General features: G+C 39.5%; 1 protein-coding gene across 2 annotated transcripts in view; it reads right to left on the bottom strand.

Annotated features, from left to right (window-relative positions):
- The window catches only part of kcnn2 (potassium calcium-activated channel subfamily N member 2), a gene marked incomplete at both ends in the record, with an annotated part of 191972 nt that extends 175387 nt beyond the window's left edge, over window positions 1-16585 (bottom strand). The window contains 2 exons of one of the 2 annotated variants that reach the window (XM_084325269.1): window positions 6215-6307; window positions 16136-16585. In XM_084325269.1, coding sequence (XP_084181395.1) covers window positions 6215-6307; window positions 16136-16585 — 543 coding nt within the window. Of the gene's footprint in view, window positions 1-6214; window positions 6311-16135 lie in introns of both variants that reach the window. The other variant, XM_084325268.1, reaches the window with a different exon arrangement.

Raw genomic sequence — 16585 nt, forward strand, 5'->3', positions numbered from 1 at the left:
ACAGGGGAGGGGAGAATTGAAGGGAGAATTGGCGAGGCGAAATTTGGATGGGAGAAAAATAAGGAGAAAAGGTGGATAAAAACTAAAAAAAGAAGGTTGAAGGTTCTCAGTGGCTAGCTGTACAGAGTCAGCAATACAATACACAATATTGTCATCAGCATCAAAATGGACTTGACAGCCATGAAGAGACAATATCATTAATATAAATGCTAAAAAGGACACTTCACACACTGAAGTCTCTCAAACAAATAATTCTGAAACCAGTTACAAGCATTTCCATTAAGCCAATACTATGTAATCTTTATAAGAGCAAAGAATGATCAACTGTATCAAAACTGTTGACGGGTCTATGAAAAGGGCAGCACAATGTGTTTATTATCTATGGTGGACTTTTGTAACTAAAGCAGTGGCTTTAAACAGTAGCTTTAAATGCAGATCAGTGCTGAGATAACATACAATCACTTAAGATAAATAACTTGAGTTTTTTTATTTACCAGTGATTCCAGGACTTTTTCAGTCCCGATACCGATACTTTTGGGTATTGGCCGATACCGAGTACCGATCCGATACCATTATCTGAAATGAATAAAAAGAAATCTAACCCTAACTAACCTTACTGTCATGCACCTAATATACTAACCTACACTGTATAGCACTCAACACTTTGATGAACTTTGTTACTCAGCTGATAGAGTTGTACCCTTCCTGATGACTTGTCGTAAAAGCGTCAACTAAATGACTAAATGTAATGTAAATGCCCATTGTTCAATTAATAAACTGTATGCCTCACTGTGTGGAAGAGACTGGGATCATTATTTTGTGCAAGGCAACATCAGGCTTGACTTAAAACATTACTTTCCTAACTTAGTGAAACTAAATGTAACAAATTAACACAGATATAAATGTACTGAATTGTTATTTCTTTTATTTATTATTATATATTAATAAAAAAGATAATTAAAAAAAGAAATCCGATATATATATTTTTTTACCAGATCCAGCTATTTTAGTGATATCGGGGCCGATATCAATATCGGATCGGTGCATCCCTATGCTAATACTGTGCTGTACTGTTCTATACTATACTGTTCTCTACTATAATGTACTATAATAGACTGTATTATACTGTGCTGTACTACAGTATACTGTACTCTGGTGCTCTGGTACAAGGCCATTACCCCGGGTTTAACGGCCAGTTAACTCCTGACTGGACAGACGGACACCAAGTCTGTCAGCCTGATTAGAATGAATACATTAAACATAGTAAGAAGAGAAACCAAGAATGGAAGCAGAGTAGCAGGGAATACGATTCACTAATAAAGCATTTTACTCTACTTAACTCTGTTCCACTTTACTCTAGTCTGTTAGGTTTATCCCCCCTTTTGGTGGTCTACAATATCTACTCTACTCTACTTTACTCTATTATATACAGTATATATATACAAACTGCTGGTTACTGTGAGCTGCGTTGTCGGCCTCAGTTTGAGTAACTACAGCTCGGTACTTTCAGTTTCACTGGCGTCTGCCGCTGAAGATGTGCTCTGACCGGCTGAAGATGTGCTCTGACCGGCTGAAGACGTGCTCTGACCGGCTGAAGACGTGCTCTGACCGGCTGAAGATGTGCTCTGACCGGCTGAAGACGTGCTCTGACCGGCTGAAGACGTGCTCTGACCGGCTGAAGACGTGCTCTGACCGGCTGAAGACGTGCTCTGACCGGCTGAAGACGTGCTCTGACCGGCTGAAGACGTGCTCTGACCGGCTGAAGATGTGCTCTGACCGGCTGAAGACGTGCTCTGACCGGCTGAAGACGTGCTCTGACCGGCTGAAGACGTGCTCTGACCGGCTGAAGATGTGCTCTGACCGGCTGAAGACGTGCTCTGACCGGCTGAAGATGTGCTCTGACCGGCTGAAGACGTGCTCTGACCGGCTGAAGACGTGCTCTGACCGGCTGAAGATGTGCTCTGACCGGCATGTGAACGGACCAGAGAATTTGATGCAGCGTGAATCTTGTGAAGAGCGAGAGATTCGAGTCAAAGCTAATTTCTCTCCCAACTACGGGTATTGCACTACCACCCCTGCAGGACTTGCAGAATAATGAAGGACCCTCACCACCCCAACAACAGCCTGTTCAAGCTGTTGCGGTCAGGCAAGCGCCTCCGTATACACGCAGCAAGAACAGAGAGGCTAAGACTCAGCTTCTTCCCTCAGGTCATCAGAACAATGAACACTGATCTCTCCACACACAAGCACACATGAACACACACACACACACACACACACACACACACAACACAACATTCTGCACTCGCACGCCACACAAACGCAGCACAGGACACTTTAAAGGAAGGAAAAGAACACTTTAAGAAAATAACTTGTTGTATAGTATAGTTAGTAACAGCAAGTATAGCATAGAGACATAGAAGAAAAACTGCACATTGTATAGGAATGTACATAGGATCCAGTGCTTTTAAGCGATTTATTAACATGTCTATTTACCATGTCTTTCTAGTTATCTTTTTATTATTATTACTATTACTATTGTTTTTATTGCACCATCGAAGCGGGCATGGCCAACCGCATTTCACTGTATGCCCTGGTATGTATGTGATGAATAAACTCTTGAATCTCGAAGAGTTTTCTAAACATCCCCTTCGTCAGCAGACTAAGCAGTGAGGTGGAGACGGGGCCTATATGGTGCATTGCACTCTCCATGGTGCTGAACACTTGATCTGGGATTTACCAGATGAGTTGTTAGGAGAGGTGAGCGCCCAGTAACAACTAATGAAGACATCATGTCTATGTTCTGTTCTTCAGTGCTTCTGCTACTGAGCCTTTTGGTCTATTTGACCTACTTAGCCTACTGTGCTTTAATTCATTAATCTAAATGCTTTATACATCATGTAAACCTTTATTTTTACATAATTGTATTCAGTATGACTTTACTGTCCTGCGTTTTGGTAACACTGCAAGATGACAAGGAAGCGGCTAACCATTGCATTATATGTCAGGAAGCATCCGTTTGAAAGTAAAACAGCCTGTTGAGAAATTATGTTAATTTAATCTCTTTATCTCATTTAATCTCCTTCATAGATAGATAGATAGATAGATAGATAGATAGATAGATAGATAGATAGATAGATAGATAGATAGATAGATAGATAGATAGATAGATAGATAGATAGATAGATAGATACTTTATTCATCCCCTTGGGGAAATTCAGGTATCCAGTAGCTCAGTGCAGTTGACAGACAATAAAAAGGACAACCAATACAACAAACAAACAATGAAGGTCAGCGCTGAAGTTTAAAAAGTTCCAATCAATAAATAAATAAATAAATGGTGAGCACTATTGCAGTGTTAAGTAAACTTTTTTTTTTATTCCCTCGATTTAAAAAAATTGAGACAAATAAACTAAAACAGAAGACTAATTTCTGTTGCACTGTGTGTGTTTTATATGGATATACAGTAACTGCCTACATTAAACCCGGTTTCCTTTTCACAGATTGCACCCTGCTCTATATCACACTATACTGTACTGTACTATACTATGCTATACTTTACTGTACTATGCTATACTATGCTACACCTGAACTATTCTGTAGAATCATACCTGACCAGTAATCACACCTGAACTAGTCTGTAGAATCATACCTAACCAGTAATCACACCTGAACTAGTCTGTAGCATCATATTATGACCAGTAATCACACCTGAACTAGTCTGTAGCCTCATATTATGACCAGTAATCACACCTGAACTAGTCTGTAGCATCATATTATGACCAGTAATCACGCCTGAACTAGTCTGTGGCATCATATTATGACCAGTAATCACACCTGAACTAGTCTGTAGCATCATATTATGACCAGTAATCACACCTGAACTAGTCTGTAGCATCATATTATGACCAGTAATCACACCTGAACTAGTCTGTAGCATCATATTATGACCAGTAATCACACCTGAACTAGTCTGTAGCATCATATTATGACCAGTAATCACACCTGAACTAGTCTGTGGCATCATATTATGACCAATAATCACACCTGAACTAGTCTGTAGCATCATATTATGACCAGTAATCACACCTGAACTAGTCTGTAGCATCATATTATGACCAGTAATCACACCTGAACTAGTCTGTAGCATCATATTATGACCAGTAATCACACCTGAACTAGTCTGTAGCATCATATTATGACCAGTAATCACACCTGAACTAGTCTGTAGCCTCATATTATGACCAGTAATCACACCTGAACTAGTCTGTAGCATCATATTATGACCAGTAATCACACCTGAACTAGTCTGTAGCCTCATATTATGACCAGTAATCACACCTGAACTAGTCTGTAGCATCATATTATGACCAGTAATCACACCTGAACTAGTCTGTAGCATCATATTATGACCAGTAATCACACCTGAACTAGTCTGTAGCATCATATTATGACCAGTAATCACACCTGAACTAGTCTGTAGCAGTGTTGTAGTACTCAAGTCCTGGACTGATTTTCAGGACTCATGACTCGACTTGGACTTGAGCACTGATGACTTGGACTTGGACTCGAGCATTGACTGCATTCGGACTCGGAAGATGCAGACTCGGACTCGGACTTGTAATAGGCCCTAATCGTTTGGCATAAGATATTGATGGCTAGTGCATTTGTTTGGCAAAGTAAATAAACTCCCTTTGAAACGGTGACCTCTGTGTCATCTATGTTTAATGTAGACCTTTTTTTATTTGTACGTCAGCTCTTTGACTGCCAGAGTGGAGTGGACTCAACCTTGATGACTTGGACTCAGACTCGGACTCGAACACTGGGGACTCGAGACTCAACCTCAAGATTTAGTGACTCGACTACAACACTGGTCTGTAGCATCATATTATGACCAGTAATCACACCTGAACTATTCTGTAGAATCATACCTGACCAGTAATCACACCTGAACTAGTCTGTAGAATCATACCTAACCAGCAATCACACCTGAACTAGTCTGTAGCATCATATTGTGACCAGTAATCACACCTGAACTAGTCTGTAGCATCATATTATGACCAGTAATCACACCTGAACTAGTCTGTAGCATCATATTATGACCAGTAATCACACTTGAACTAGTCTGTAGCATCATATTATGACCAGCAATCACACCTGAACTAGTCTGTAGCATCATATTATGACCAGTAATCACACCTGAACTAGTCTGTAGCATCATATTATGACCAGTAATCACACCTGAACTAGTCTGTAGCATCATATTATGACCAGTAATCACACCTGAACTAGTCTGTAGCCTCATATTATGACCAGTAATCACACCTGAACTAGTCTGTAGCATCATATTATGACCAGTAATCACACCTGAACTAGTCTGTAGCCTCATATTATGACCAGTAATCACACCTGAACTAGTCTGTAGCATCATAGTATGACCAGTAATCACAATGAAACATGGAACTGACACAACAGAGCCCCAACCCATTCTGTAAGAGGAATATTATAGCACAATATTATAACATGATTTAAAACATGTAAAAAAGTAAGAACTGGGCGCCAGGGTGGCACACCACGTTACTGCACTGCAGACCTACGGGGTCGACCCGGGTTCGTCTCCCGAACCCGACGTACATTTGCCGCATGTCTCTCCCCCCCATATCTTCTCCCGTCCTTCCTCTCTCTGCTCTGTCGGTCATGTCTGACCTGGAAAAAGCTGTAAAAATGCTAAAAGATAAATCTTAAAAAAATTAAATAAAAGTAAGAACTAATGTAAAATCTAGATGTGTTTAAATTTTGGGAGTTAAATTATGGAATAGCCTTAGTGACAGGTTGAAGTTGTGTACTTCTCAGGGGAGATTTAAAAAAAGCCTTAACATTTTTAATAATTCAGGAGTACAGTTTTGAGTAAAACATCAACATTTTTTTTTTTTTTTAAATTATATCATGCAGCATATTTAACGTTTTTTTTTTTTTATATTTAAATATATTTAGTTTTTAAGAATTTGTAGAGGATAGGCAAAAATAAGCTTGTGCTTCAGCCTATTCCTCTTTTTCGGTCATTCATTTTGGATTTTGTGTGTGAGCTTACTTTGAATATGTACATTTGTGATTAAAAAAAAATTGTGTAAGTCCACACAAGTGTGTTTTTAAACAAAGACAGAAACATTTACTTCATTCATTCATTCAGAAGAAGATAGGAGAGGAGGCATACCTGGATCTCCCTGGCGTGGTAGATGATGATGAGGCCCAGGAGGATGATGGTAGACAGGCTGATCAGACATTTGAGCGCTAATGAATACAGAGACTCCTGAAAACACAAACACACACTATAGACAAACTGGACAAACTAGACATGTACACAACACGCGATAGATATCGCTACAGTACTACAGACATGGTATAAACATACGACACGTGATAGATACCGCTACATAAACAGCTCAGGATAGAATAGAACAGACCAGGGTTTCAGGTTGGAGTCTGAAGCCAACATATCAAGAGAACATCTAAATACCTTTTTTTTTCCTGTTGTATTTTTAGTGTTTGGCATATTAACACTTTGAGTGCCAGCCACGACAATTGTCGTTTTATCAGCCCCCCCGTTGAGTGCCGACAACGACAAATGTTTTTTTTTTTTTTATTAGCGATCTCAATTCATATTTCATCAACCGAGTCTCCCGTTGGTACAGCATCCCCTCCAGGAGCTCAGATGGGAAAAAAGCGCCCCCTATCGTCTATCCCTGTGTAACTGCAGGTCAGTCGATTAGACTGACCTGGGATCTGTAGATCTGTAGAGGTGGAGCCAACTGGCTCCATTGTGCTGGCGAGCCGTCTGATCAAGAGGGATCTGATCGCGAGACGGAAAGCAGCCTGGAATATATATTTACAGCAGCCAATAATAAATCAATAAGCGTGATCGATATTTGGAATGGCGATCAGGAATTGGAATAATCTTTTTGGAGAACATCTGATCTAAGGTAAGGAGTCTATGTTACCAGTCTTGGGGTAATCGGAGCTGTATTCACTGAGATAATAGCGTGTCCCTATGTGTGTATGTGTGTGTGTGTGTGTGATCCTGAGGAAACGAGAGAATAGATTTTTCAGCCCGCGTCTATAGCGTGCATAAGTACACATATACTATCGATAATCTAGCGTTTATTTGAAAACGATTCATGAATAGGCCGACAAATGACAACGTGTCTAGTGTATTCGAGAATATTCCAATAAATGCCGTTTATGAGGGAATCTTTCAATTTTCCGAAAATTTTCGAGAGAACGATAGCTTTCGAAATGCTATAAAAAGGATATGAACCGATTAAAAAACAATCCGTTTCGACAATGTTGACTGCAAACAAGTCATTGATAAGCGACGGGCAGATTATACACATAGTTAAATAATAGATTAGGCGTTTTTAACGCTAACATTGAAATGGATGATGGCATTCAACGGGGTAAAAAGGTAAACAAGGTCGGCACTGAAACTGTTAAAGGAGACATATTACTGTATGTATATTTTCAAAAATGTTATATGACATCCTTGATTCTGTGAAACATGTCTGTTAAAATGTTACAGCAAAGAAACTAAATAACTTTGTATTATTTATTAAGGAAACTAGTTTAAATATAATTTTATTATTGATTTATTAAAGAAACTAGTCTAAATATAACACAATTATTTATTAAAGAAACTAGTCTAAATATCATTTAATAATGTATTAAAGGGGAACTATCTTATAAATGGCCTTTTTGAGTGTTTAGCATTGTTTCCTAGCTATGTGAACTTATATTAATATGATCTATGTCTCTAATTCTCATTTTAATTATTTATTTTCCAGCACCTCGTTCTTGCCATGTGTTTTGGTGGGTGTAGCACAACATTTTAAATTCATTATTTCCTCCCCTGCCTGGCTACCTCACACCAAAGAGTAAAACACTCAGTAAAACGGCATGGGCAGTACTGTAGGCAGTCATTCTGAACAGCTTGTTAAGGCTTGTTAATCTGAAGACTTGACCCTGGCCAAACGGCAAGGAGTACCTATGGCATTTACATTTACATTTACATTTAGTCATTTAGCTGACGCTTTTATCCAAAGCGACTTACAAGTTCTGTACGACAAGACAGCATTTCCCCCAGCATCTACAGTATATAGCTATAAGAATACGGGAAGTATTAAAAAAAAGTTCTTTAACTCATTCAGCGCCAGAGGGCGCTGTTTACTGTTACTGTTGAAAGGCCAGCGCTTTAAAGTATAGGAATACGTGGGCGGTGTTTTCAGGGCTCAAACTATATTATATATCATTGCTATGGATATAATACTATTGCCCATTTGACATCGAGTATCTATCGTTCAATTTGTGAAAAATAAAAATAAATTTACATTCCCATTTTATACCGTGGTGAATATGAGTATAGTTTTAGAGTAATCCTGTCTAATCCCAGAAAACAATGCTATGCTGCAATACGTGCATTTCACTAAAAACCGTGCCGTTTCTCGCCTGTATTTCAGTTCAGTTCAGAGTTTTTATTTGCCACATGGAATAATACAATCATAGTTTCTTCATTAAAAAAAAATCATAAATAGCCATTCCATGGACAAAAGGAGCAGGAAGAAGAATAAATCTTATTGTTACCTGCCCCTTATTCCTAAACGAACATGTATTTTCTTAATGGTCGGCGTATAACCTTATTTACAAAAATAATCATTTATACCATTATAAAAGAAACACAATCCATAGTTAAACAAGAAACATTTAAATAATAATAATAATGATAAAGAATAAAGAAGAAAAGAAAGAGAAGAGAAAAAAAAAGAAAAGATCTCACTATTCAGATCACATTTTGATTTTCATACTGACTAAATATTTTTTTTTTATACATTTTTTTGAATTGATAAACACTGTTACATCCCTTAAGCTCGCTATGGAGAGAATTCCATAACTTTACACCAATAACTGAAGGACACATCTGTTTAAGTGTGGTACGTGCAAACTGATGTTTAAAATTGTATTTTCTCCTACTAAACTCACTTTCTAAATGAAAAAGATTTTGTAGTTTTTCTGGCAGTGTATTATTTCTTGCCCTAAACATAATTAACATTGTTTGAAACTTAACCATGTCTTCAAGTTTAATTATTCTAGATTTAATAAATAATATATTTGTGTGTTCTCGATAACTCACTTTATGTGTGATTCATACAGCCCTCTTCTGTAGTATATATAATGGTTTTATATTAGTCCCATAAGTATACCCCCATACTTCAACACAATAACTGATATAAGGTGAGATGAGTGAGCAGTAGAGTGTTCTCATTGCCTCATACTCTAACACATCCTTTACTTTATTCATAACAAAAATACTCTTGGACATCTTTTTTTTAACGTGTGCCATGTTAATTTATCATCCATAATCACACCAAGAAAACGAAATTCACTAACTCTCTCTATATCGGCTCCATCTATGGTCAGTACTATATTTTCATCTAGTTTTTGTTTGCCAAAAATCATAAATTTAGTTTTTTTCAGATTCAGTGATAGCTTATTTACATCAAACCATTTCTTTAGCTTTGTCATTTCATACACAATATATTCAGCTAGTTCCTTTAAATTATTTCCAGAACATAATAATAATAATAAACAAAATATACGCTACTATTTCGAAATCAACGCTATATTATCAGTATTATGTTTCATCATGAATGCATGAAAGGGTGGGGGTCGTTTTTTTATGCTTTGATAGTCACCAACGGAATACATTACACAGTACATTACACACATACGGTCCGATTGCAATGAAGGAATTATTGGATCAACGCAAGATGCCCTTACCTTGACTAGGATGTACTCCAAAAAGAATATTCCAATTATCTGATCGCCATTCCAAGTATTGATGTTGATCGTGTCCATAAGTAACATAATCCACCAAATAGCATGAATCGGGAGTGTTTGATTCTTATAAATCCATGCGTTATAAGCACTCGTCATGCCCAACTAGGAAAAGTCTGCCCGGACCTATTTCATCAACGCACACCCGAATACAGAGAGTTTCAAAGGATGTGCAATACAGGCCACAACCCACCAGGCGGCGGTATTGGACTTTTGCAATCTCAGACCCATTCCCAATGCTAACAGCAGGCTCCCTGGATGGATATGAATGGAAATATCTAATAAAAGAAATAACGATGAAAACCCAGACTTTTCTCGGGTTTGGCACTCAAGCGTCTGCGAGTTAACCCGACTTATCTCGGGTTTGGCCTCCATTGTGTTAATAGAGAAGGGGGCTATAATTTGAGGGGGAAGTTGAATTTAATTTAATTCAATAATGTGGAGTGAAACTGTGCGTGGAACAGTCTGAATGTGGAGCTAAAGCAAAACCCAAACATGAAGCAGTTTAAAAAGAGCTATAAGGACATGATTTACAAGGTACAGGGATGAGGAAGGGCTTTGACAATCACCAAGTGTTTACATAGATTATTATTTATTTATTTACTTTATTATTGTGGACACATACAGTATATTTAAATGTATAAAGAATAGTGAAATTTTCACTTGTTCGAAATAAAAATGTAATTCAATTCAATAACATTTCAGACTGACTTCCAAATCCATACAAAGACTATGACAACATTTTCCATAATATGTCCCCTTTAAGAAAATACCCTCTCCCTTGGGGGAAACACACACACACAGAACATAAAGGATTTGTTTTTAAAGAAAAATTGGCACCTGAAGTTCATTATGCAATATTGAATTTTCTTTAAAAAAATAAAAATGATTTAGGGCGGCTACGTGGCGTAGTGGGCAAGGCGCTCGACCACGAATGACGGAGACGCTGGGCTTGCCTGTTCGAGCCCAGCGCTCCTCATTGCTTTCAGTTTAGCTGGTCGTCCGTACTAATACACATTGGCCGTATTAGGGGGTGGGAAACTGATGGGTGGGGATCGGGCGTTGTGGACAGCGACTCCTACAGGTCGGTTGGTGCGCCTGCGCAGTAGAATCAGGAAGTGTCGGGGGCAGCGTGAGCCTCCCACGCGTTACTCCTCGCCACTGAGAGATCGAGCTGCGCAGGTGAAAAGATGAGACTGCTGTTACCTCAAGTACCGGAGGGGACTTGTGCTATGTATGACTTAGTCCACATTGCAGCCGGCTTGTGGGAGGCAAGAAACAGCGTTCGTGACAGGGGAGGGTTGAATTAGATGATACGAAATTGGGATGGGAGAAAATATAGAAAATGGGAGAAAAAGTGGATCAAAAAATTTTCAAAAAGGTTTCCAATAAAGATGGAAAGATACTGGACAATGGTTCCAAGTGGTTCTTCATGGGTTCTGCATGGTTCTACATGGTTCTGCATAGTTCTACATGGGTTCTACGTGGTTCTGCATGGTTCTTCATGGTTATGCATGGTTATGCATAGTTCTGCATGGTTCTGTATGATTCTGCATGGTTCTTCATGGTTCTGCATGGTTCTGCATGGTTCTGCATGGTTCTGTATGATTCTGCATGGTTCTGCATGGTTCTGCATGGTTCTTCGTGGGTTCTGCATGGTTCTACATGGTTCTGCATAGTTCTACATGGTTCCAAGTGGTTCTGCATGGTTCTACATGGTTCTGCATGATTCTGCATGGTTTTTCATGGTTCTGTATGGTTCTGCAAAGTTCTACATGGTTCTGCGTGATTCTACAAACATGATTCTGGTTCTAAGTGGCTCTATATGCAGTGGTGGAAAGTAACTAAGTATTTTTACTCAAGTACAATTTCGAGGTACTTCTACTTTACTTTTCATTAGTATTTTCATTTTAAGCAACTTTTACTCCAAAACAAGGCAAAGATTGGTGATGATTATGTACTTTCAAATTTTAAACCTGATAACTTAATTCAAAAAGACAATCAGAGCAACATAACTGGACAACATAGCATACTTTAACATCAATGGCCAATGGTTCTATAGGTTTGAATGCTCCCAAGCACTTGAATACACAAACATCATGTAGAATGCATATACTTTTACTTTTGATACTTAAGTACATTGAATATCAAATACTTAAGTACAATTCTGAATGATGGACTTTTACCAGAGTACTATTTCATCTGTGTACCTGGTTCTACTACATGGCTCTGCGTGGTTCTGAATGGCAGTTCTACGTGATTTTACATGGTTCTATGTCAGTTTTAAAGAAACTTGAAACTTGGTTGTACATGGTTCCAGATGGCTCTATGGTTGAAGTTGGCTGTATACATGGTTCTAGATGGTTCCACATGGGCTTACATGTATGCCTGTCCATGGTTCTGAATGGTTATACTGTACATGGCTCTATACGTGGTTGTACCTGGATGTGCATGGTTCTATATGGCTCTACACGGTTGTACATGGCTGTACATATAGTTCTGAATGGTTATACATGGCTGTACATGGTTGTACTTGGCTGTGCGTGGTTCTGAATGGTTATACTGCATGGCTCTACGTGGTTGTACTTGGCTGTACATGGTTCTATATGGCTCTACACATGGCTGCAGGGGCAGATTTAGGATTGTAGGAGATCCGGGGCTTAGCCCAGATAGGTGTTAGGGATTTTTTTACTTCGACACCACAACCTTTAACTTATACCACCACCTTAAAGCGGGCAACGTGTGTCAGACCTAAACTTTAAATCACAATCAACAAGTTGACAAAAACATAATTCTTCCACCTTAGAAACATAGCTAAAGTACGGCCATTTATAAATCAAAAGGACGCTGAAAACCAGATCCATGCCTTTATCTCAAGCCGACTCGACTACTGTAATGCACTCCTTACTGGCCTCCCGAAAAAATACGATGATAACTATTTTATTGCAATGCACTATTGCATTATTTTATTCTACTTTATTCTACTATTTTACTTTGTATCAGTGATAATCAAACCGTAAATAAAGACGCCTATTAACAGACGCCCCCCCCCCCCCCCCTGCATCCATGATGAAACATAATACCGATAATCTAAATTTGATTTGAGAACAGTAGCTAGTCCAGGGAAGAAACGATAACGCGTTTACTAGAACAGTGGTTCTCAACAGGGGTGCCGCGGCAGAGCTGCCAGGGGTGCCTTGAGATTAAAAAAAAATTAAAATTTAATTATTTTTGGATTACAGAAACTAAAGTGCTATCTGTTGCAGCTGCACTGTTTTCCATGAAAATACCATATTTGGATAAGTTTGACCATTTCTCAAAATCTGAAAATCATTATTTAATAAAACACAGAAAAGGATCACCAAGTTACTCTGGATAAAAAAAACTTTACAGACAACATTGAGACAAAGCTTCCTGACACATCTCCATCCAAACTCTTGGAAGAACTCATTGCAATCTCATACCACCTGGAGAGCTAGTTTCAGAGTGTGGTGCTGAGTACCAAGTATCTCATGATGCAGCAGTTAAGGTGTTGATACCATTCAGCACCACATATCTGTGTGAAGCTAGCTTTTCATCCATGACAGCTCTGAAAACAAAATATAGGGCCAAGTTGAGCCTTGAGGATGACATGCGTGTTGCCTTGTCAAAGATCTCCCCACGTATTAACCGTATTATTAGCCAGCAGCAGCAGACCTCGCATTGAGCTAGAAATGTCCACTGAGTGAACAAGTGCTTATTTTCTGTATTTATTTATATTTTTTGAGAAATGGTAACTTGGTGATCCTTTTCTGTATTTAAAAAAAATACGTGATTTTCGGTTTTTGAGAAATGGTCAAACTTATCCAAATATGCTATTTTTATGGAGAACAGTGCAGCTGCAACAGATAGCACTTTAGTGATCATTTTCTGTAATTTTATTTAAAGAAATATGCTATTTGATTTACTACTACAAGCAGTGTAATGTCAACAGTACTAAGCCATTTAGACCTGAAACACCTGTTAACACTTTAAACGCCATGGGTTAAATTCATAATTGACCATCCCTCGCCAGCTCTATTTGTCTATGGAGAAGTTCCCCTTCTTTGCAGGGCTATAACTTTTTAAATTCTATTGCTAAATTGCCATTATTATGGCCCATTCAATGTCCTATATGTATTGTTCAGGGTGTAGCAACGTTAAACTTTTTCATTCACATATTCATACTAAAATATGGTCTAAAGTATAAGTATGTTTTTATCGTTTTCTGCAGCTTTCTCCAGAACTTGATTTATAGCTCCAAATGCATTGATGAAATACAGTTTGATAGCGATCTGTGCCAGATAATAAATTTCAACTGGAGGTACTTCTAGAAGTTTCTACGTATCATCTGATGATGACCGGATGGGCGGGGGATCGTTTATAATTCCGTGGGCAGCGTTAGATGATTCATCCAGAGTGGGTCATATGTTCATCAGAGCAGTTAGTAAAGAACACGTTAGAATATAACGCTGGATCTTACCGTATCTTCCTCGCGCCGCTGGCAGATGAGCGTGGAACAGAATTTTTTCTATTATGGGATGTAGAAATGCCCGATCCATTTCCAGGTTGTATAATAGTATATACGTCCAAATCATGTTGTTTTTTCGAGTTATTTGCACCGATCGATGTTCACTGTATCAAGACGGAGTCTCTCTAACGATAGCGAGTGGCCGGACCACATATGGATGAGCACTACCGGTTCAAAGGTTAATATCCGGTTGGCGATCTGCCGATCGGCCACCAGATGGCGCTCTTGAACCGCTAGAGAGTTGAGTGGAGCTTTGCACTGTGTCTCAGGGCTCCGGAAAGGAAATATGATTTCGATGACAGATTTTTGAAATATTGACATCAAAGACGAGTTACGGCGTCTTCGGCAGAATGAGCATGGCTCGGAATGACGTGAAAACTCGTTCCCGGCGATCATAGTGTTAATAATGCATTATATAGCCTGCATATACACACAAATGTGTTTCCCGGTTTCTTAAATAAACATTATTTTGAAAGCAAGCACTTTTGTCATCATTGTAGCAAAAAAGACAGGACTGGAAAAGTCTTTATCGTATGTAGGGGTGCCCTGGAATATTTTATTGAACACAGGGGTGCCTTGGCAGCAGAAAGGTTGAGAACCCCTGTACTAGAATACACGTTGCCGGACATTACGAAGCATTTTGGAAATGACACCAGACCACCCTGAAACTACACTCATATTCACGACGGTATAAAACGAAAATGTATGGATGGAACAATGATCTGTTTTTTGCATCTTGACCGGAAGAAACTCGATGACAATCGACTATATTATTAGATCCATAGCTATAATATATAATATAGCTTTAGGCCTGCAAACACAGCCACATATCCCCATGTTAAAAGGTGCTGGCCTTTCAACAGTAACAGTAAACAGCGCCATCTGGCGCTTAAAGTGTTAATAGGCGTCTTTATTTACGGTTTGATTATCACTGATACAAAGTAAAATAGTAGAATAAAGTAGAATAAAATAATGCAATAGTGCATTGCAATAAAATAGTTATCATCGTATTTTTTCGGGAGGCCAGTAAGGAGTGCATTACAGTAGTCGAGTCGGCTTGAGATAAAGGCATGGATCTGGTTTTCAGCGTCCTTTTGATTTATAAATGGCCGTACTTTAGCTATGTTTCTAAGGTGGAAGAATTATGTTTTTGTCAACTTGTTGATTGTGGTTTAAAGTTTAGGTCTGAGTCTACCATAACACCAAGACTTAACTCACTCAAATACAGTTAGCAGCTGGATAGACTACAGATGGAAATTAGCTTCTGCTAAATCTGGTGCAAACATATTTTCATGTAACAATGATTAATTGTCAAAAAAAACAAAAAACAAAAAAATATTAATATTTTTTTAATTTATTTTTTAAAAAGTAGATTCGGGGCTTTTCAGAAAACATTCGGGGCTTGAGCCCAAGTAGCCACCCCCTACATATGGTTCTGAATGGTTGCTGTACATGGTTGTACTTGGCTGTGCGTGGCTCTACATGGGACACTCAGTCAGGTGCTCTCCTGAGTGTCGCCTCACCGCGCGCTGCATCGGCCCCCCAGGCTGCACACCTGCTCCAACTCCAGCCGGATGGAGGGTTACTTACTGGAAGAAGGAAACTCTGACAGCAAAACGTCCCGCGAGGAGCTTCGTCCATCCTCCTCCTGACCGACTACATGCTGCTCTACTGCGGGAGAGACGAGGAGTTATTACGTACCTTCCCATAGGCTCCCCAGGACAGCTCCGTCTCTATCACCATCACCACGATGCCGAACATGCCGAAGATCAGCGCGTAGTCGCTGAGCCTTTTCCTCTTCTCGAACAGGGCCCTGCGGTGGCCCAGCTTCTCGCCGATATTCTGGTTCTTCTTCTTCCCAGATTTACCGCCGCTGTGGCCGCCACCACCACCTCCACCTCCACCACCTCCTCCTCCTCCTCCTCCGTCTCCCGACGCGTAAGGCATCAGTGTGGTGGAATTGTTGTCCGGCTTGTTGGAAGAAGAAGTCAATTGGGTGCAGTCCGACGGGTCCTCCGCGGCGCCCCCGCCCCCCGAGATGCAGGGCTGCAGCGGCTGCGACTCGGAGTCGAACTCGCGGACGTTCCTGCGGGACGCGCTGAGGTTGCTGAGCGGCCGCATGACGCCGCCGTTGTATCTGCAGCTGCTCAT

This window comes from Notolepis coatsorum (assembly GCF_963971535.1).
Source record: "Notolepis coatsorum genome assembly, chromosome: 11".
NCBI lineage: Eukaryota > Metazoa > Chordata > Actinopteri > Aulopiformes > Paralepididae > Notolepis > Notolepis coatsorum.